This window comes from Raphanus sativus, unplaced genomic scaffold, assembly GCF_000801105.2.
Source record: "Raphanus sativus cultivar WK10039 unplaced genomic scaffold, ASM80110v3 Scaffold1500, whole genome shotgun sequence".
Classification (NCBI taxonomy): domain Eukaryota; kingdom Viridiplantae; phylum Streptophyta; class Magnoliopsida; order Brassicales; family Brassicaceae; genus Raphanus; species Raphanus sativus.
Window position 1 is genome coordinate 1 of NW_026616810.1, and position 21,681 is coordinate 21,681.

General features: G+C 34.4%; 4 protein-coding genes across 4 annotated transcripts; 1 reads left to right on the forward strand and 3 right to left on the reverse strand.

Annotated features, from left to right (window-relative positions):
• Positions 1-927: 927 nt before the first annotated feature.
• LOC130504329 (mitochondrial Rho GTPase 3-like) lies at positions 928-2,684 on the reverse strand. Its single transcript, XM_056998946.1, has 6 exons — positions 2,256-2,684; positions 2,061-2,170; positions 1,879-1,960; positions 1,566-1,777; positions 1,135-1,477; positions 928-1,056 (listed from the first exon to the last, which is right to left on the reverse strand). The coding sequence occupies exons 1-6, from the start codon at positions 2,682-2,684 to the stop codon at positions 928-930; spliced, it is 1,305 nt and encodes a 434-aa protein (XP_056854926.1).
• Positions 2,685-6,150: 3,466 nt separating this feature from the next.
• Positions 6,151-8,884, reverse strand: LOC130504330 (mitochondrial Rho GTPase 3-like). Its single transcript, XM_056998947.1, has 9 exons — positions 8,661-8,884; positions 8,391-8,523; positions 8,162-8,308; positions 7,632-8,063; positions 7,435-7,544; positions 7,254-7,335; positions 6,960-7,171; positions 6,530-6,872; positions 6,151-6,452 (listed from the first exon to the last, which is right to left on the reverse strand). Exons 1-9 carry the CDS (start codon positions 8,882-8,884, stop codon positions 6,243-6,245), a joined length of 1,893 nt encoding a protein of 630 aa, XP_056854927.1. The 3' UTR covers positions 6,151-6,242.
• Positions 8,885-9,830: 946 nt separating this feature from the next.
• On the forward strand, positions 9,831-11,444 carry LOC130504328 (uncharacterized). The gene is made up of 6 exons (XM_056998945.1): positions 9,831-10,001; positions 10,096-10,135; positions 10,338-10,418; positions 10,488-10,683; positions 10,761-11,028; positions 11,114-11,444. Exons 1-6 carry the CDS (start codon positions 9,942-9,944, stop codon positions 11,318-11,320), a joined length of 852 nt encoding a protein of 283 aa, XP_056854925.1. The 5' UTR covers positions 9,831-9,941; the 3' UTR covers positions 11,321-11,444.
• A 1,748-nt stretch (positions 11,445-13,192) lies between these two features.
• LOC108813101 (heavy metal-associated isoprenylated plant protein 34) lies at positions 13,193-15,744 on the reverse strand (the record flags this gene model as incomplete). Its single annotated transcript, XM_018585546.2, is given in 3 exon segments — positions 13,193-14,999; positions 15,487-15,562; positions 15,670-15,744. Coding segments are annotated over 3 exon segments (1,692 nt in total). The 3' UTR covers positions 13,193-13,413.
• Between the last annotated feature and the right edge of the window lie 5,937 nt (positions 15,745-21,681).

Consider the following 21,681-nt stretch of genomic DNA (forward strand, 5'->3'; position numbering starts at 1 on the left):
TGTGGATGGTGACAATTCATCCCCACATTGTTCTTGTCTTGCTGGCATTGCTCTGTTCTACAAAGCTCTGTTTCTCTCTTACTGCCCCAGTAATGGTCCTGAATCCTAGCTCCTTGTTTCGAGCCCGTTACATGTCATGTCAGACTCCTCCTCCCCAACAGCCGGAGTCAGAACCGACAAGTTCCTCGTTGTTCCACAGATCGTATGGGGATTAAACAACCAGAGATAGCTTTCGACAAGTTCCTTGTTCTTGTCTTTGGCATATCTCTTGAGGCAAAGGTTGATGAATGTAGAAATCACAGAAAGAGGAATCATAGGATTCGGATCCTAAATAAAGTTGAGTTTGAGATTGAGAAGTCCAAAGAAATGAGACAGCAGGAGGAAGCAGATGTATCTCTTTGGAAATGCGGAGATGATAAATACAAAAGGAAGTTCCTCAAAAAAAAACCTGAGAGATTATGAGAGAGAAGCATCAGGTAGTTGAAGCATTCAAGGCCTAAATTCTCCTTTTTAGTCTGGGTTGCGGTGAAGGACAGACTTGCAACAGGGGAACGTATGCTGAGATGGAATGCAAATGTAGACGCATCGTGTATTTTCTGTCGTGCGATACTGGTTTACTACAAGACAGAGTTAAAGGGGAAGTATAGGAGATAGAAGTTGAAAGGAGAGTATTTTTATTTTCAAAAAGCTTTGTATAGAGAGATTAAAAGAAGAAGCACATTGATGTAAAAAGTTTTTTTTTTTGAGTTAATTTGACAATCAATTCAAAAAAAAAAAACAAGGCATGTATGAACAAATAACTTAAAAAGTCTAAGCGCAATTCAAGTATCAAGAATTACATATTATGATAAGATACGGAAGCATTTGACCAAACATTCTGGAATCCAAGAATTGATTAGCTTGAGGCTTCTCTTTTTCTTCTTTGACTCAATCTTTCTTTGTAACACACAAATGAGGATGCTCAGCAGCGGTTAGTATCTTGCGAAACAAGTTATCAAACTCTCCAAGTTTGGAACTGATTGGTATTGGAGTTTCGATTCCTATACCTTGTGTGGCCTGCAACACAATCATGTACATAAAAACATCAACTTAAGTTCATGATTATTGATCAATAAGGAAGATCAGTACTGTTACCCTAGTTGACTCTTGAATAGCCATTGGGAATGAATCAAGATCCATTTTAGCTGCAACCATCAGGCAAGGAAACTCTAACCCTGCGTCTTTACTAATGGTTGAAACCTCAGCAAGCAAATCAATAGATCTCTTCCAAGAAAACTCATCAGAAGAATCATAAACAAATATTGCAACATCACAAGAAGCCAAAGCTTCATTTGTTAACCATAATCCATCTTCTTGATATGGAATCTCCTTCATCACCAGAGTTTTCTTTGCATCTCCGGTTAGACCAGAGTTTCCAACCATGTTAACAGCATAACGTTCATCAGCTAATACATTTCTATTGTCATCATCATATGGCCTAAGATCATACAATCAGACAAGACATTGTCGTAAGTTTATGTTATATGAAACTATTTTTTTTAACCTAAATTTTAAAACGAACAAACCTTCCAATAAAACCATTGAGAAGTGCAGATTTTCCAGCATTCTTGGGTCCAAAGACAAAACACTGAACAACTTTTCTTTCAGAGTTTTTTTCCTTGCGGTCTAGCTCTCTTCTCCTAGTAACATGAACTGCTGAAGATGGATCATCAGGGTGACAAATGTAAATGAAATATTCAAGACTCCTAGCTGGATCTAGTAGTGTCATCAATGACCACTGCAAAAATAGAAATAGATTTAAACATTTAGGGAAAATTGCAAAACATTTGAGAAGTGATCCTCTTGAAACAAACCGTTAAACAACTTAGTTTTGATTACCAGTGAGAGGAAAGCTTCAAGTGATAATCCACCATTACTAGTTTTCTCTACAGCATACTTATAAGGAGCTTCATTCCAGGGACTGTCATTAATGTATCAAATCAATGGAATCACACAGAAGCATATACAAGGACTACATTTATATTGAAATTTCGTTGTGTTTTGAAAGTAGAAAAACTTACCGTTCAGGTGCAGTTTCAAAGAGAGATTCCATCATTTGAGGTCCCAAGTTATCAAAACGGTTATAGGTCCTCCTTAAGGATCCAATAGCTTCATCTGTCAGCTCAACAGTCTACACAATTACAAAAGAAAATGCAAATATCAAAAAACAGCAGCAAATAATCACTATTTAGTTATATTTTCTGAAGATATTTTACCTGATCAGGCTTGCGTTTGAGTGATGAATAAGGAATCATCTCATCTGCAAGTCTTAAATCTTTATTGTATCCGAATGTCCTAAGCATAGTCCATAACGTTTTGAGTTTTCCTTGTTTGATGAGCATTGTGACTATTAGAACCAAGAACCCATCCAGTGTGAGTCCGTTTTCTTTGACTCCTTCCGGACACTGTTCTTGAATAGATTCTATTAATCCTCTACTTTGAAAAGGCATCAATGGTATATTGAAGCATCGATAATAAATATGGATTAACCCTTCGTTACTGAGAACGTAATCATTATCACGTGCATAGATTTCAAATATACGTTTTAAGGCAGCAAAACAGCGAGGCTTCAGTGAATTGGTTACTTGATTGTATACTGGTCCTATTGGGTACACAGCCGCCATTTGAGCTTCCATCAAAACCATCCGAGCCTGCAGAAAGAAGATTTTGATTGATCAGTATGGTTCATTTTCAGACACAATGTGAATGTTTTTGAAATGATTTTAAAGTGTAAGATCTCACGCACAAGCCAACTGACATCAGATGGCCTCGGAGCAGACCACTCGATGCATATCTCTATCTCTTGACATTGTTGCCTTATAGGTAACGTTATTTCTTCAATGTTGATTGAATTATGTTCTTCTTTGCTAACCCTATAACCTGCCACTACGATAGGGACTCTCACCTATGTAATATAAGGATCACAAAACAAATATTTAATAAGAAAAATTACAAAACTTAATGATGAAGAGTGAAGACGAAGAAAGAACAAAACTAAACCTTTAATTGTCGGAACAGAGGAAGCCAATATTCAATTAAACGGTCCATAGTCTCTTGTCTATCCATTGCAAACGTCAGAATTATTGCATCTGCTTCCTTGACTTCCTTAATGACATCTCCCTTGTCTTCTGGTCTGCAAATGTTATTAACAAAGACATCAATAGAAAATAAACAACCATTTTATTTAAATATAAACCTAACCACAGAACATTATATTATATGCATCCCATATTGATGTCAATATACACAAACCTTAAGAAACATATTACCTTGAAGAAGTGTCAATAAAGGTAGCCCAATATTCATCAGAAGGGAAATTGGTATGAGGCAACAGAGGAGAAGAGATGTTAAGATCAGGATGGTAATGACCAGTTACTGCAGCCATAATCAAACTTGATTTCCCAGTTCCTTTCTCACCAACCACAACGATTCTTAAGGGTTTTATCGAACGACGAGAGTCTCCCAAACCAAAACCGCGCATCATCTTATTCTGCAAACAAACATCAATATACTTAGCATATGCATATTTTGTAAGAAAACATCTATGGCCTATAGGCTTAAGAATCAAATTTTAAGGTACTGTATGTTGAAAATGACAAGACTTTTACACAACCCACAATATCAAATTACTGAAACAGAAAAAGGCTAGATGATCATCATACTTTTTAAGATGATTCAGAGGCTCAAAAGCAGTAAGATGGATTTACTTTGAAGGTCAAAATGCAAACAAAGGCAGGATACGGTAATTAAGCTTTGTGAGGATGTGAATTCAAAGTAGCATTTTCATCTCTATTTATACTACTGGTTGATACCAAGTGGCATTTTCAGTCAACTAAGCCATGTGTCACTTCTTAGTGATTAGGTATGCATTTAACGGTGATATCGGCGTTTGTAGGAAAAGATCAACGGACGAGATTGAATATCTTGACGTGGATACAACTGGTCTTATTGTTTCTGTTTATGTTGTTACCATTTTGGGTGTTCAAAGCTTTTAGTTACTTGCATTAAGTTTGAATACTCTATTACTGAATATAAAATCCTTTCCTTGTTAACATTTAATTTTATTAAAATTTTCAAGCATTGGTGTTGAATAGAACATAACATTCGCGTTACAACCATTACAGTTTAACTATGTTGCCATTTTTTGTCAGAAAGTTTATTTTTATTACATTTTGACTATATAAATAAATAACAATTAATTAAAAACGTGAGTGAATTTTATTATATACTTTCCATTTAAGTATTCAACTCATTTAAATTTGTTACCAAAACATTATTCCAAATCACTTACTAGATAATCATATGATCAAAATATTATTAAAAAGGACCAATGAACGGTTCATAAAAAGTTGTGTCCAACTATTATTCTTTTTATTTAAAACTTTTTTATTATTTTATTAAGATTAATCTCCATCTTAATTCAATGATTCTAGGGACTCATTTTCCTCAATAACTATTAGCCGAGAGTTCCATTTTAATTAGGATCATGACCAGTTGTGTTTAACTATTATTTTTTATTATTTAAAAGTTTTCTTATCACTTTCCTCAATAACTATTAGTCGACAGTTCCATTTTAATTCATTAATTCTAGGAAAGCACTTTTTGATTAATTATTTTCTGATCTGTGTTTTGATATTAACACTTGATAATAACATAGACAAATATAATATATATATATATTGGTTCACGGTTTATGTCACATTATTTTCTTTTGACTAAGGTTCTAATGCGATTATTATATTATTTTGTAAGTATATTTTTCAAAAAAATTGTTCGGGGTTTTCAGTGCTGGTTGAGTTTGATATTAGTTTTCAAATATAATACTTTGAACCCCCATCAAGTATATAAATAAATCATGTCTAAAGAGTATATGTACCGGATGACTTTACGAGTTACTGGATCTTTGGATCGATCACGGATGAACCGCAAATTAATAAATAAATTATTTTTACTATATAATAATATATTAGCTACAAAATAAATATATACAAACCAAATTTATATATTATCTTTAAATTTTATAAAACATAAAATAATAGTTTGGATATGTACATATTTTATGTTTAAAAACATTTACAAAATACTCAACTTTAATTTCTATATTATTATTTTTATGTGACATACAAAATATCAAAATAATTTAGATTATTTATTTATTTTTAAAAAGCTAAGATTTGTGACATCTAACAAAATATATCAAGATTTAAAATTTTATAAATATTTATCTATGGGTTTAACCAGTGCTTCAACATGTACTCGGGTTCCAGATTTTCGTGATTTTTCGTGGGTTTTCTTGGGTTTTTGAATATTGTTTTTTTTAATATTATTTTTAACAAAATTCTAACCAGATTTATCTTGAATCATCGGATTTACCATTTTAACCATAGGTTCGGATCGGGTTTCAAAACACTGGAGACTTTGATTTTCGAGTCGATTCCGATTCGGTTTTTTTGGATACGAAATATTCTTGATTAGTTATGTTAGGTAATTACTAAGAAAAAAATTATATGTTGCAAACTTTAAAAATATTTTCTGAAATGCATATGACACATGTGTATAGTTATGCAACTAAAGAAGCTTGGGGTCAAAGAGGAGGTTTATGGGAAGTATTCTTATTTGGTACAGTCTGCTATAGATTACGAGGTGTGTTCAAGAGCTGATGTGTTTGTTGGTAATAGCTTTTCTACTTTCTCTAGTCTCATTGTTCTCGAGAGAACTCAGAAGGCGAGAAAGTTAGGGTTATTAATTCTTGTGAAGATGGTGAGAAAGAGTGGAGATCTTATGCATATAATCTTGCTGGAGAATCAAAGGAAGTTCCAAGGAGATGGATGACTAATATGACTCGTTCTAGCTTGGAAGCTATTAGCTATGGCTCTAGTTCAGTTTCTTGTTCAAGTGAGTGAAAGTTGACCTTTTAGAGTTACGTTTTGGTCTTTTTATTCAATTCTTTTATTTTTGTAGTACAACAGAGTTGTGTAGATGCTTAGATTTTTTTTCAATTCTGTCTTGGTAACTATTGTGAGTAAACAAAATGAAATTTATAGAAAATAATAATTTACTTCTCAAACTTTGTCCAAAAAAAAATTACTTCTTAAACAAGGCATCCATGAACAAATAACTTAAAACACAATCTCTCCAATACAATAGAATCTGCAGGTTTTAATCTTTCGTTAGCAGCTGTCCCAACTGTGAATCCACACATACTATGATTCAATACAGAAGCATTTGACCAAAAATTCTGGAATCCAAGAGTTGATTAGCTCAAGGGTCCTCCTTTTCTTCTTTGACTCAATCTTTGGAATACACAAGTGAGGATGCTCAGCCGCGGTAAGTATCTTTCGAAACAAGTTATCGAAATATCCAAGTTTGGAACTGATTGGTATTGGAGCTTCAATTCCTATATCTAGTGCAGCCTTAAACACAATCATGGATGAAAAAATATTAACTCAACTTTATGACTATTAATCAATAAGTAAGATTGGTATTTTACCATAGTGGATTCTTGAATTGCCATTGGGAATGAATCAAGATCAGTTTTAGCTGCAACCATTAGGCAAGGAAACTCGAAACCGGAGTCTTCACTAGTGGTTGCAACCTCAGCAAGCAAACCAATAGCTCTCTTCCAGGAAGACTCATCAGAAGAATCATAAACAAAGACTGCTACATCACAGGAAGCCAATGCTTCATCTGATAATAGTAATCCATCTTCTTGATATTGAATTTCCTTCATCACCATAGTTTTCTTTGTACCTCCACTTACACTAGAGTTGCCAACCATATTAACAGCATAACGTTCCTCACCAAATCCATTTCTGTTGTCATCATCATATGGCCTAAAGATCATACAATCATACAATCAGACATACATTTTATGTTATGTAAAATTAATTTTCTTGACCTGAGTTTTAAAACAAACAAACCTTCCAATAAATACATTGAGCATTGCAGATTTTCCAGCATTCTTGGGTCCAAAGACAAAACACTGAATAACTTTTCTTTCAGAGTTTTTCTCCTTGCGGTCTAGCTCTCTTCTCCTAGTAACATGAACTGCTAAAGATGGATCATCAGGGTGACAAATGTAAATGAAATATTCAAGACTCCTAGCTGGATCTAGTAGTGTCATCAATGACCACTGCAAAGATAGAAATAGTTTAAAAGATTTAGGGCAAATCGTAAACATTTGATGTGATCTTTATGAAAACGTTTTCAGTTACCAGTGAGAGAAAAGCTTCAAGTGATAACCCTCCATTACTAGTTTTCTCTGCAGCATCCTTATAAGGAGCTTCATTCCAAGGACTGTCATTAATGAATCAAATCAATGGAATAACACATAAGCAGATAGAAAGACTACATAACATTCAAATTTGGCGCTCTTTTGAAAGTAGAAAATGTTACCTTTCAGGTGCAGTTTCAAAGAGAGATTCCATCATTCGAGGTACCAAGTTATCAAAACGGTGATAGGCTACCCTTAAGGATCCAATGGCTTCATCTGTCAGCTCAATACTCTACACAATTACAAAAGAGAATGCAATATCAAAAAACAGCAGCAAATTAATAATCACTATTTAGTTATATTTTCATCAGATGTTTACCTGATCAGGCATGCGTTTGAATGATGAATAAGGAATCATCTCATCTACAAGTCTTAAATCATTGTTATATCCAAATGTCCTAAGCATAGTCCATAATGTTTTGAGTTTTCCTTGTTTGATGATCTTTGTGATTAGAACCAAGAAGCCATCTACTGTGAGTCCGTTTTCTTTGACTCGTAGTGGACACCGCTCTTGAACAAATTTTATTAATCCTCTACTATGAGAAGGCATCAATGGTATACCGAAGCAACGAACATTAATATCGTCCAACCCATCGTCGTTGAGAATGTAATCATTGTCACGGGCATGTATTTCAAATATACGTTTTAATGCAGCAACACAGCGAGGCTTCAATGAATCGGTTACTTGATCGTACACTGGTCCTATTGGGTACATAGCTGCTATTTGTGCTTGCACAAAAACCACTTGAGCCTGCACAAAGATCAGTTTGCTCAATTTTCATACATTGAAGTATAATAAAAAGTTGAAATGTCTTTGAAGTGTAACATCTCACGCACAAGCCAGCTGACATCGTGTAGCCTCTGAGAAGACCACTCGATGCATATCTCGATTTCTCGATATTGTTGTCTTATAGGTGACATTATTTCTTCAATGCTGATTGGGTTATGTTCCTTTTTGATAACCCTATAACCTGCTACTAAGATAGGTACTCTCACCTATGTAATATAAGGGTCACAAGACAAACATTTAATAAGAAAAGTTACAACGAAGATGAAGAAAGAAGGAAACTAATTAAACCTCTAATTGTCGAAACATAGGAAGCCAATATTCACTCAAACAGTCCAAGGTCTCTTGTCTATCCATTGCAAACGTCAGAACTATTGCATCTGCTTCCTTGACTTCCTTAACTACCTCTCCCATATCTTCCGGTCTAAATATGTTATTACCAGAGACATCAACAGAAAAAAACAACCGTTATATTCAAATATAAACCTATGCCTCTTTACCACGAAAAGAATTATATTATATGCATCCCTTAATAATGTCAATATATACACAAGCATTTACCTTGAAGAAGTGTCGATAAGGGTAACGGGAACATCTCCAGAGCATTTTTCAGAAGGTAAATTGACATAAGGCAACAGAGGAGGGATGTTAGGATCAGGATGGTAACGATGACCAGTTACTGCAGCCATGATCAAACTTGATTTCCTAGTTCCTTTCTCACCAACCACAACGATTCTTACCGGTCTTTTCGAGCTAGGACTGTCTCCCATACCAAAACCACTCATCATCTGATTCTGAAAACAAGCATCAAAGTAAATTTTCCGGATGACAAACATATACATGTCTTGGAAGACAGCATTCTGAGAATATCTATGGCCTAGAGGTTTAACATTCAAGTTTTAAGGTATTGTATGTTGAAAAGGAGAAGACTTTTACACAACCCACAAGATCAAATTACTGAAACAGAGTCAAAGAAACAGAGAGAGACTAGATGATCCATGCATACTTTTCAGAATGATTCAGATGCTCAGAAGCGGTAAGATAAGATTTTACCTTGAAGGTCAAAATGCAAACAAAGGCGGGAATATTGTAATTAAGCTTTCTAAGGATGAGAATTCAAAGTGGCATTTTCATCTCTATTTATTCTGCTGATTGATTCCAAGTAGCATTTTCAGTCAACTAAACCATGTGTCACTTCTTAGTGATTAGGTATGTTTTTAACGGTGATATTGGTGTTTGTGGGGAATAATCAACGGACGAGATTGAATATTGTGACTTGGATATAACTGGTCTTACTGTTTCTGTTATGTTGTTACCAATTTGGGTGTTCAAAACTTTTAATTACTTGCATTAATTTGAATTTTCTATTACTGTATAGAAAATCCTTTCCAACATAACATTCGCGTTACAACCATTACAGTTTAATTATGTTGCCATTTTTTTTGGTCAGAAAGTTTAACCATGTTACCATGCTATTTTTACTACATTTTGACTATATAAATAAATAACAATTTATTTAAAAAAAACGTGAGTGAATCTTATTATATACTTTTCATTTAAGTATTCAACTCATTTAAATTTGTTACCAAAAGACTATTCCAAATCACTTACCAAATAATAATATGATTATCTAATTAAACATTTGTGTTGTTAACCTGATAAATTCGATAATTTCTGGGTTTTTTTCAAAATGCGAGAAAAGGTATATAAAACATCAAGTGGGACGAAAGCTTCCGGATGAGGAAGAAGTTTACCTTCTGTTACAAAGGCGAGTATCTTCTCAATTCCTGAGGAGACGAACGTGAGATCGAGAAGGAAGGAAGGAAGGAAGGAGAGAGCAAGATGATGACCGGCGGGAACTACACGACTATCGACAGCCAGAAAGTCTCTGGATCTGTACCTGTAAGCTCTTTCGATCTCGAATTGTTATACATGACTATCTATCTCTACGCCTGTACTTCTTCCGATCTGATCTAGTTTTTTGTTTTGATCGTAGTCTGTTCCAGATCCAGGCCACACCACCGTCAAATTCACAGGTAAAACATCCGATTCGATTGTAGATTGCTTAGGTCAGAACGGAATTGATTTGAAATTGTGGCTAAAGAAGAAAATAAATATCAGTGCGATTTGTTAAGGAATTGTTATGGAAAGTAGTATCTCTAGTTCAATCAGATTAGGGTTTAAGCTGGAATCTTAAGGTATTTGATTGAAGGATGATAGCATTTGTTTGTGTTGCAGAATCAAATCTTCAAACCTTTCCTCCTTCTGCTGCTCAGGGCAAGATCTCTGGTGGTAGTAATCCCCCTCGTGACGCCGACGGTATTGAGTTCATTTCATCCTATGCTTCACGTGCTTCGATAGAGCTTATAGTATAACATTGGTGTGCAGATACGTTTTCTGGACCTGGTAACGGTAGTAGTAGTAGAGATGAACCTCAGTCTGGTGGCTGGCTCCATAAATTCACTGTTGGTGCTTACAAGCCGTTCTTCGATGTGGACACTTCGGATGTTGTGGACAGACTCAAAGAGTCTCTCTTCCCGTTCCGTGGAACGTTTACTGAGAAGACTGCTGATAAGCCTGACTTGTAAGAGTTGTTAGTCTTTTTCTTTTCCTTTTTGGACTTCTCCTATGTGTTGATTTTGTATTTTTTTTTTTGTGTAGGTATGGTCCGTTTTGGATATGCACGACTTTGATATTCGTGGCGGCATCTATCGGCACGTTTGTCACGTACGTGGCACACAAATGGAAGAAACAGGAATGGAACTACGATATCAATCTTGTGACTTGGTCCGCAGGAGTGTTCTATGGCTATGTCACGCTTGTTCCTCTAGCGTTATATGTCGTTCTCAAGTACTTCTCTGCGCCTTCAGGGCTAGTCCAGCTCTTCTGCCTCTACGGATATTCCTTGTTCATCTTCATCCCTGCATTGGTAACACCAAACCGCTCCTTACTGAAAAAAAATTGTGATTCATACCGAAACATTTTTTTTCATCTGTTTGTGTCTGTCTCTGCAGTGCCTCTCGGTGGTGCCAGTGGAGATCTTTAGATGGGTCATCGCGGGTGTGGCAGGGTTCATGTCTGCGACATTTGTAGCTCTGAACCTCAAAGCGCATATCAATTCAGCTGGAGAGAGATCAATCCTGATAATCGCAAGTATATTTCTTTTGCAGCTGGGGCTTGCGGTTGTGCTGAAGCTATATCTATTTACTGTCACCGTATGATTTTTGATTCATAAAGGTTTTCAGAACAAATATGATTTGATTCATAAAGGTTTTCAGAAAATTTGTTCTTAAAACAAAAAGGTGATGTGTTTTATGATAATATATCTACAGATTCATCCATAAACATTCTCTCAGATTTACTAATTTTTGTCGAAAAAAAAAGACTTACTAATTTTTCTGTACTGTATTAAATTTTAAGTCTTACCAATTTAACAAATGTAACTCTTATAACTATAACTTTACCAATTTAACAAATGTAACTCTTTTAACTATAACTATTCGCTTAAAAATCCATTTTCATACGGAACTCGCATTTGTTTAATTATATAGATGTACCCATGATGATAAATGCAGGCCAATCCGTCGCAGTACCCAATTATTCGAGCAATATGAGCATGATAAAATTCACTATGTCGATCTGGAAGTTTGTAACAACAAATAACAATTTTGTCTTGGTCGCCATGCTCTAAAGTATCTTTCAAAAAAATGATTCCTGAATTTCTTTCAACTCGGTGGCCGGGTTAATCACCAAACCCACATTACCGTGATACCTCACCATTTTACAATCATTATCAATTTTAGCACCCTCAGGCAAGGATGTGGAAACGTACTCTTCGGTACCCACCTTGAACCTCATGATTGTTTGGGCAAAACTTGGAAATATTTTGGCACCATAGTACACAAAGCCACGTTTGCATATTCCATTAGTTGTTCCCAAATGGTAATTGTCACACTTGATGGCTCCCAAAATCGTACACCAACACCAACCGTGTAAACTCGGTGATCGTTTATTACTAAGTATGAAAATATATATTATATATAGAATATCGTAAATTTTTCATAAACTTAATGTAAAATAACTCATGAATATTTAATAATAACAAATTCTTATGAAACTGTATATAATTATTACATTAACTTCTCTAACATATATTATGCATTTTTCGGTTTTTTCTTATTTTTTCTTTATTATTTTGTTTTTTTTATTAAACTTTTGCTAATATTTTTTTAATATTTTACATATTTTTCCAAATATTTATTTCTCTATCTAAATAGTAATACCAAACATATAATCAATGAATTAAAAATAATCTTATAATTCTTTTAAATCATAATATTATCTTATTCACTTTATTATTTGATTTAAATATAAAATATTTTTAATCAAAATTCTCACGTGTTCCATTAAATTTTATTCAGTTTTCAAAGCTTATTATTTATAAAAATATATAGTTATTATAAAAAGATTGATAATTATTATATATGATTATATTTTATTTGCGTCTTAAAAACTTGTTCAAATCAAATCTAGTATTCATTAAGTACCTTATTTTCTTTATTGAGATGGCAAAACACATTCTGAAAACACTCAGAAGAGAATACCCAGGGATTAGAAAACTTGATGCACGAGAAAACCAACTAAGACATGAACTTGAAACCTCACTTCACATAATTTCTGAGATAGAGGAAAAAAAAGAGAGAAACTGCAGTCGAAGATATCTTTACATGGATCCGGAGAGCAAGTCAAGGCATTTCAGAGTCGATTAATGGAGACAGAGAAGTTATCCAAGTTGGAGAGACTGGAACTAAAAATTCTAGTTCAAGAGTTTTCTGTGGGTGAATCAGGAAAGCAATAGATAATCCCTTCATTCACTAGTTTGACCTTTGGAAAAATATTTCATATATGACCGAAACAGATAGCTAATCCTCAAAGGTTTTATCATCCACACCATTTTCAAAAAACAACATAATCAACTCATCACGGATCTTTACGGGTAAAATTTAGTAGGGTTAGTAATAAAAATTAGTTGCACACTGTAACAAGCTGATTGATTATCATAATAATAAATCTATCATTTTCACACAGAGAAAAACAAAGCTAAATAAATATCTTACTTTGTAACCATCATTTTCCAAACTCAGAGATATTATAAACATCATGCCACCCAAAAAAAGTTCATATCTTAGGCAGAGTTAGAAACGTAAAAGACAGTTCCAAAGAAGAAAATAACACAAGACTTCTAAGATAAAACATATAGACTTCTAAGATAAACATATTCATACCAGTTTTGTCTAATTAACATTACCAAAGATCACATGATACTACAACCAGCTGGATTCTCATCACTGAACATATCAGTATAAGGACCCGAGTGTGGGGGCGGCATTGGCGGCGGATGAGCATAATTCACTGCTGGATACTGCCGTGCATACATCATCGGATGGTACATTTCTCCACCGTGACCACCACCATATCCTCCATGAGCTGCAGCAGCTTGTTGTTGTTGTTGTTGCTGGTGCATCATCATTTGCATATACTGTTGTTGGTTCATTTGATGATTTGCCTGAGCTGGTGGTGGATAATATCCTCCTCCTCCACTCATCGGCAACCCTTGTACCGCCGGATAGGAGCCGCCTTGGTGTCCCATTTGACCACCTTGACCCATCATGCCCATTGGATGACCACCTTGACTCATCATGCCCATAGGACCACCTGGACCCATTGGACCACCTTGGCCCATCATCCCCATCTGACCACCTTGTCCCATGTGGTTACCCATCCCCTTGGCGCTATGATTACCCTTGTTACCTCCTCCGCCTGCTTTGTTGTGTTTCATTAGATCATCAATACCATGGGCCCCATGAGCTCCTCCTTTCGATTTACCTCCTCCCTTTTTAGGCCCACTATCATAATGGTGAACACCTCCTCCCCCACAACCGGAGGATTTGACCTTATCACCCCCGCCACCTTCTTTCTTACCACCTCCCTTCTTCTCATCTCCTTTTCCACTTTTAACGTTTTTGAAAAACCCTAAGAGGCCACCACCACTCTTGGCATCTGTTTTGCCGGTTTTGCCCCCACCTCCTTTACTATCTTTCCCTTCCTTCTTACCCTTCTCTCCTCCTTTACCTCCTTTCTTGCCCTCTTTTCCCATTTTACCCTCACCCATTCCCTTCATTTGCACCGGAATCTCGAAGCCACCACCTCCTCCGCCTCCTTTCTTCCCCGCTCCTCCTCCACCACCACCACCACTGGCTTTGAAACCATTCATCATCATCATAATCTCATTAGGCCCCTTAGGTCCACCACCACCACCATGCTGGCTCATTTGTGGCATCTTGTTAGGCATCATCATCTTATTTGGAGGCATGTGATGCTTACCTCCTCCTCCTCCATGACCTCCCATGTCACCATCCTCATCATCGAACTCATCATAATCATCTTCACTGAACTCGTCATCATAATCATCACTAAAATCATCATCTTCTTCCGCAAACTTAACAGACTTCTTCTGCTGATCCTTAGACGCCACAGGAGGCATCATCATCTTCATATCCTTCCCACCATGACCACCACCACCACCACCAGCTTGAGCAGCCTTCATCATCATCATCTGTTGAATCTGCTGAGGAGTCAACTGCATTGGTTGACTTCCATGTCCTTGATTCTGACCACCACCACCACCACCGTTACCTTTCCCCTTAACTTGGTTGCTCTCTTTTCCACCTTTACCATTCAAATTAGGCATCCCTTTTCCTCCTCCTCCTCCGCCACCACCGCCTATAATCTCGGCATGTTTCCCCGACTTGCTCAGCTTCTTAACGAGAATAGTAGGGTCAACGTTCCCTGTGACGGTAACTTTCCCCTGTTCTACATCTGCTTTTACAGAGTACACACCTGAAACCAAAAAAACCAAAATCATGTCAAATTCTTAATCTTCCCAATGCTTTAATCTCAAAACTTTGAACTTTATAAAGTAGCATAGAAACAGAGTACCACAGAAACAGAGTACCACCAGAAGGTAAATCTCAAAACTTTGAACTCTATGGTCGAATTTATAAAGTAACATAGAAACAGAGTTGCACAGAAACAGAGTACCACCAGAAGGTAAACCTCAAAACTTTGGACTCTATGGTCGAATTTATAAAGTAACATAGAAACAGAGTAGCATAGAAACAGAATACCACCAGAAGGTAAAGCTCAAAACTTTGAACTCCATGGTCGAGTTTATAAAGTAACATAGAAACAGAGTACCACCAGAAGATAAAGCTCAAAACTTTGGACTCCTTTTGTTTTAGAAAATTTTCATGTGAGAGATGAGAGTAACAAGGGGAAACTTCAATAATCATAGATCTATTTGCTTCAGGGAAGAAAGAACACACACCTTCGATTTTCTGCAACTGTTTCTTCACTTTATGCTTACAGCCTTCACAGTGTACGTTCACTTTCAGAACACATGTCTGCAACAGAACAAAAAAATCAAACCCACAGTAAACATAATCAGCACACACACACACACACACATACAATCTTGAAGGGAGAGAAAGGAAGTGAAGGAGACGTGTACCTGAAGCTTCGTAACATCTTGTTTATTCATAGTTTCTCTCGGATTTGTGGGTTTCTACAGAACAAAAATATGTTTAGAGAGAGAGAGAGAGAGTTTCTGTCTCAAAACTCTTCTTTCTTTGTGAAGAAGAGAAGAGGAGATAAGAATTATAAGAGGGGTATGTTCTGTAATAAAGGCGGTTGTTACTGCTGCTCAAGGACAGAGACAGAGAGAGAGAGAGAGACGCTAATTAAAAACACACTGAATACTTGTGCCTTGTTTTATCTCTCTGTTTCAGGGTTTCTTATTTTCTATGTCTGTAAAAGAGAGCGGTGGTGGCACAGGAAGCAAGGATATCTTTCTTTTTGATTTTGCAAATAATCTTATTTTAATTGTAATTATTTTACTATTTTCTTAATTAAATTTAAAAGTTTCGCACTTTTTTTTCTTCTGGTGCAAAGTTAGGAGAAAGAAGAAGCTTGAAGGCAGCTTCTTTCACTTTGGCAGAACCAAGTACAGCCTCGCTTCGTCACTGTACTTAGCTGTATTCTATCTTCTGGAATACGATTTGAGTAGCACATAATTCGAATATTTTAGGTTCCTCAACTGCATTACTTAGCTGTATTAGTTTTTTTCCTATAATTAAAGTTACTTTTATTCGTAATTTCGTAAACTAATTAAAATGTATACTGTTTAAGTAGCTCGTATGCAAATGTTCGACTAATGACAACAAGTTTTAGACCTAAAGTATTCTCTTAATGGTCATATGGCAAATTTCATTTCCTTGCAGACTAATTAGATTACAAATATTTTTATGATACGGACATTAACATCAAATTTTCTGGATCACAATAATGATTTGTGATCAATGATTTTAATGATTGTTGACTAGAGGGTTTTGGATCCAATGACAAGCAAGAAAAGCTGTCTTTGTCACCAAGATGGACTTGTTTAACAACATCACTTACGCAAACGATGGAACTATTGAGATTCAAACAACAATTTAAGACTCCTATAATGGTAAATTATGCGATCTGGTTCATACGTGTATACTAATATACTTCATATGAAATGTTTCTTAAAAATTGTTGGATTGTCAACATTGTCTCGATGAATTAAAATTACATAACTCGATATTATTTTCTGGTAGTATCAAACCAAATCTTTTTGAAAGTTTATTAAGAAAAAGCAATAATAAATTTATTTGATTCTAGTTTTATGATGGAAACTAGGGGTGGGCGTTCGGATACCCGTTCGGGTTCGGATCGGGTATTTCGGATTTTCGGGTATTTCGGTATAGGAGTATAAAACCCGTTCGGGTATTTCTGTACTTCGGGTCGGGTTCGGGTATTTTTAGTTCGGGTTCGGTTATTTCGGGTCGGGTTTTCGGATATTTAGATTTTGCAAAAAAAAATTAACTTCTTCATTTCTCAAGTTTTTTTCATTTTAAAAAATATAATTTTACTTAACTGATATTTTATTTTTAATACATTGAATGATTTGAAGATAAAATCTTAAAAATAAAATACACTAATTTGATTATTGTTTTAAAATTTTAGCTGTAGCTTTTGTTAATGCATGAAACTAAAATTTGGACATGCATTTTAAGCATTTTAAGTGAGCAAAAAATCACTTTTCTTGCAATTATATGTATATTATCTAATTTTAAACTATGTGTATAATTAATATAAGTATTTTGAATAAAATTAGAGAAGTAAACTATGAATATATGGTTAATAGTACATAAGTTCGGTTATTTTCGGATATCCATTCGGGTTCGGGTATTACCCGTTCGGGTTCGGATATCCAATCTCTTATAATTCAATACCCGTTCGGGTATTTTGCTACTTCGGTTCGGATTTCGGTTCGGGTTTTTCGGGTCGGGTTCGGGTGCCACTTCGGATATCGGGTAAAGTGCCCACCCCTAATGGAAACAACTAAACACTTGATTTGGTAACTTTTATTGTCGAAGATATTTTATACACAAATAAAAATATACATAATTTTATACATAAGACTTAGAGAGTTTTCTCGCCATATGTTTTTCCATGGACTGGTCACAGCAAATTCAATCCCACAACATACAAATATATGTTATTGATATGTCTACATGAGACAAAGAAAAAAAAAGGAAAGAACAGTAATGTTGATGAGCTTTATTGGGTCATGACTCATGTATGTAGGTCGATTCCACTCTTTGCTGTGAATAGAGCTCTCTTAGGCCAGCTTTCAAACACCAACAAGTCTGAAATTAGATCCATTATTAGTGAACTAGTTAATTAGCTAGTTGAAATATCTTAGAGGTTTTGTGTTAGAAACAAAACTTGACTTAATTTGCTAGTGCATGTGACGCATGTGCACCACTTCAGTGAGATAGTATCATAATAGTAAGTGGTTTTCGTCAAAAAAATCCACAATAGTTTTATACACACCATGAAGGATAAAGAAATACTATCAATAGTTCTGCCATTATTATCTAATTCACATCGTGCATTTTTAAATTAAGCATAACTTTGACTGTGTTTGATTAAAATAATCGCCATACTAACCGTAGATTATAGATATACACGTGTACGTTCGACCATAACTAACGTTTAGATGTAAGTTACAACTTACGTTACTCTAGGGACCTACGGCCGGGTTACACACACTTAGCTTAAATAGATAGAACCATGACGCCGGAGGTCGGTCCATGGCCACCTCAGAAGTCAATGACTTTTAGGTCAATGATATTTCTCCGACCAAAGAAAACCAAAAAAAAAAAAGAACGCAGAAAAGCTATTAAGAAAATATGAGATATTTGGTAAAAAAAAAAGATGAGATAAAAATAAAATTGTCTTAAGGGATTTTGATCATCATCTTCAGAGATATTTTAGACCCTTGTTTTTTTCTAGATAAATTGTTAAATTTCTCTGTTGTTTTTTCATCTTCTATATACATAGAAAAACAACCTCGTGACTAACATTGTTGTCAGCTTAATTTTATCTGTCAGTTTGTTTATTTTCAACATTTTTCACCCTTATCGGTTTTATTTTGATTGTTTGAATTCACACTGCTGTTAAAAGAGACTTTGGAAATCGCTAAGCAAATTTGTAATGTAGTTTAAATAAATAAAAAAATGTTTTTTTTTGACTAAAAATAAAACAATTGGTACGTGGAGTTAATTTATTATTGCATGCAAGACTCCTCTTATAAAGATAAAAATGTCCAGCTTGTAGTAATTTCATGAAACATATATTAATAGTTAGAAATGAAGATACGAAATGACACAGATTAGTAGCATGGTTATAAAAAGGTACGATAAATCTGAAAGGATCATAGGGCTTTGCCTACTGTATTTCTACAGTTGAATTTCTTTTATGTATGGAGAAACTAGGCTTTACTTTTCCCTTTATCTTTTTCATAAATTTATCCATAAAAATTAAGCTTTGTTTGCTTTTAGTACCACTTCTTCTATACACATTTGACTAATCAATAAAGTCGTAAATATTTTGGACTCGTTAGAGGACGTGGGTCTTTTTAAATCACATGCCGATGAGACTAACTGTTGTTTTGGCGTTTTGGACGATGGACCTCATCTACTCGATTCAAATCCAGTGTAGTAAATTTTATTAGCTCCGTTTACTTTATAAGAAAATGGTAAATTTTTGAAATAAACGTGTCTTCGCTGCATGTGTTATATTCGTAGCTTCTGAGTGGCTTATATATTAACCAACCCTAACTACCAGATGTGTGTATACTTTTCTAATATAAATGGATATGGATTTGTATACTGACCAACAAAAAGAACAAACATAAGAACTCAATGTATCAAGCGTAACGCGTTAGGTTTGATTTTGAAGGTCAGCTAACCAATGAGAACATACGTGTGAGAATGGAGGGGAAGTTTGTTAGTAGTCTAAATCTCAAAACAAGTTATAAAAAGCAAAATTTTCAACACGTTTGATTTTCTGAAAACTATAAGTCTATATCTCAGAAGTGAGTTTTGAAATGAAACTATCGGTTTACAGACGAAATACATATAATAAAACATTTTCGTCTCACTTTTTAAGAAGTTACAGAAGAAAATCAAAATGTATTGATAATATTTTTTTTTGTCAACGATAATATTTGTTTGTTAAATGATTAAATATCCTCAATACAATAACGCATATGGAGATCAACATCACGTATGAATGACGGGTCATTTGTAATGACTAATGACAAAGACTAAAGATATTCATGTTTTGATGAATCTGAATGCCTACTAAATTAAAAAAAAAAAAAAAAGAATGCCTACTAAATTGTGAAATTCAAAATTTCGGGGATACGAAGAGGTAAACAAACTAAGCTTTCATTCATATCATGAGGCTTTATGTCCACGTACGGTGATTGTAACTCCACACACGTTTCTAACACATTCATAAACCTAAATGACATTCAGTAGCTTATTTCTCTATGGATTTAAGTTAAAGTAACTTCTATTGAATTGATATGATTGATATGCGCAATAAGCAAAGATGTATTGACTTGTAAGGATGTCCAGAGCTGGAGTCTTTGGACTTCATATCCAAAACTGATTTTGACATTGTCAGTACATAAATTATATGACACACTCTATGGTATCTACCAATGTGTCTATATATGCATTATTAAAGAAAGCTTTTGTATTGTTTTGGTAGGTACAAATACAACCACCTTTTGAATTTATATGTATCATACTATCATGTATGTAATATATGTGAAATAGACATATATACCCTTGTTTGGAAGGACCCCTAGCCTACAAATATAAATGACAAATCACTAAAAATATATATTATCAAATGACTCTATCTTGTTTACGATAAGATAATGAGTACAGTGGTTCTTGTTATTTTATTTCTTTTTCTTTACTTTAATCTCGATTTAGTTTCTACTTTATCGAGTAAATTAACAAGAATGAAACCACTATGGCACTACACATGATTTGTTAACAGTTTTTGTAAGGGACAAAATAAATATCGTGAAAAATAAATATCGTACAATTTAAATTTAAATAATATTCATTATGTTTCACAATCTAAGTAGTTTAGAATAAAAGAACTAATATAAAAAATTATTACTTTTAAAAAAATAATATTTAATTGATAAGTTCAACCAATTATAAAAACATATATTATTTGATTGGTTACACTATATCTAATAATATACAATTTACATTATGTTTATTACTTACAGTTTTTGAAACAATTTTTTTTTTCTAAAATTACTTGCAATAAAAAACGGAGGAAATATATTATCTACACATACTAGTTAAAAGCCCATACATTTGGTTGGAAACGAGCAATAGCATGGAAGTTAGGTGATGGAAAAAGTTAGACCGCTTCAATTAGTTGTCACAAATTATAAAAATCATATGGACGTTAAGACAGACTCTGTTTTAATAAGTCTTAGCACACAAATCAAACCATCATGTTTCTTCGAGCTTGAAGTAAGAAAATGAGAGCACTGGGGTAAAATCGAAATAGAGCAAATCCCAAAAGACAAGAAAGAAAAAGAGCAGCGATAGGAAAATGCTTTATTTGTTGGGGTTGACAAGACATGAAGCAGATTGCACACATCTGCTTTGGTCCGAAAAAGAGGGAAGTTAGATTCCCTGAACTGCACCTACATTGGTTTACAGACGCACACATTCATGTATATACTGTTATGTAATAATCATAACCCCTTCCTTATATACATTTTCGTGTTTTTAAATAAGGAAAAAAGTTTCCAAGCTACACGACGTTTACACTAATATGGTGGAAACTATCCGATGTATTAAAATATGTTAATAACTACACGAAGTTTATGTTAATATATGCCACATATACGAAGTTTATGTTAATATGGTGCCAACATCACAATCGGGTTAAATTGGTCTAAATTTAAATTAATGAGGTCAATCCGTAGTTTATTAAATTTAATAAATTTAATATTTTTTTCAAAAAACTGATTTATTAAGATTAATAAACCTTTTTTAGCAAAAAAAAGATTAATAAACCTAATTGATTTTATTAATGAACTTAATAA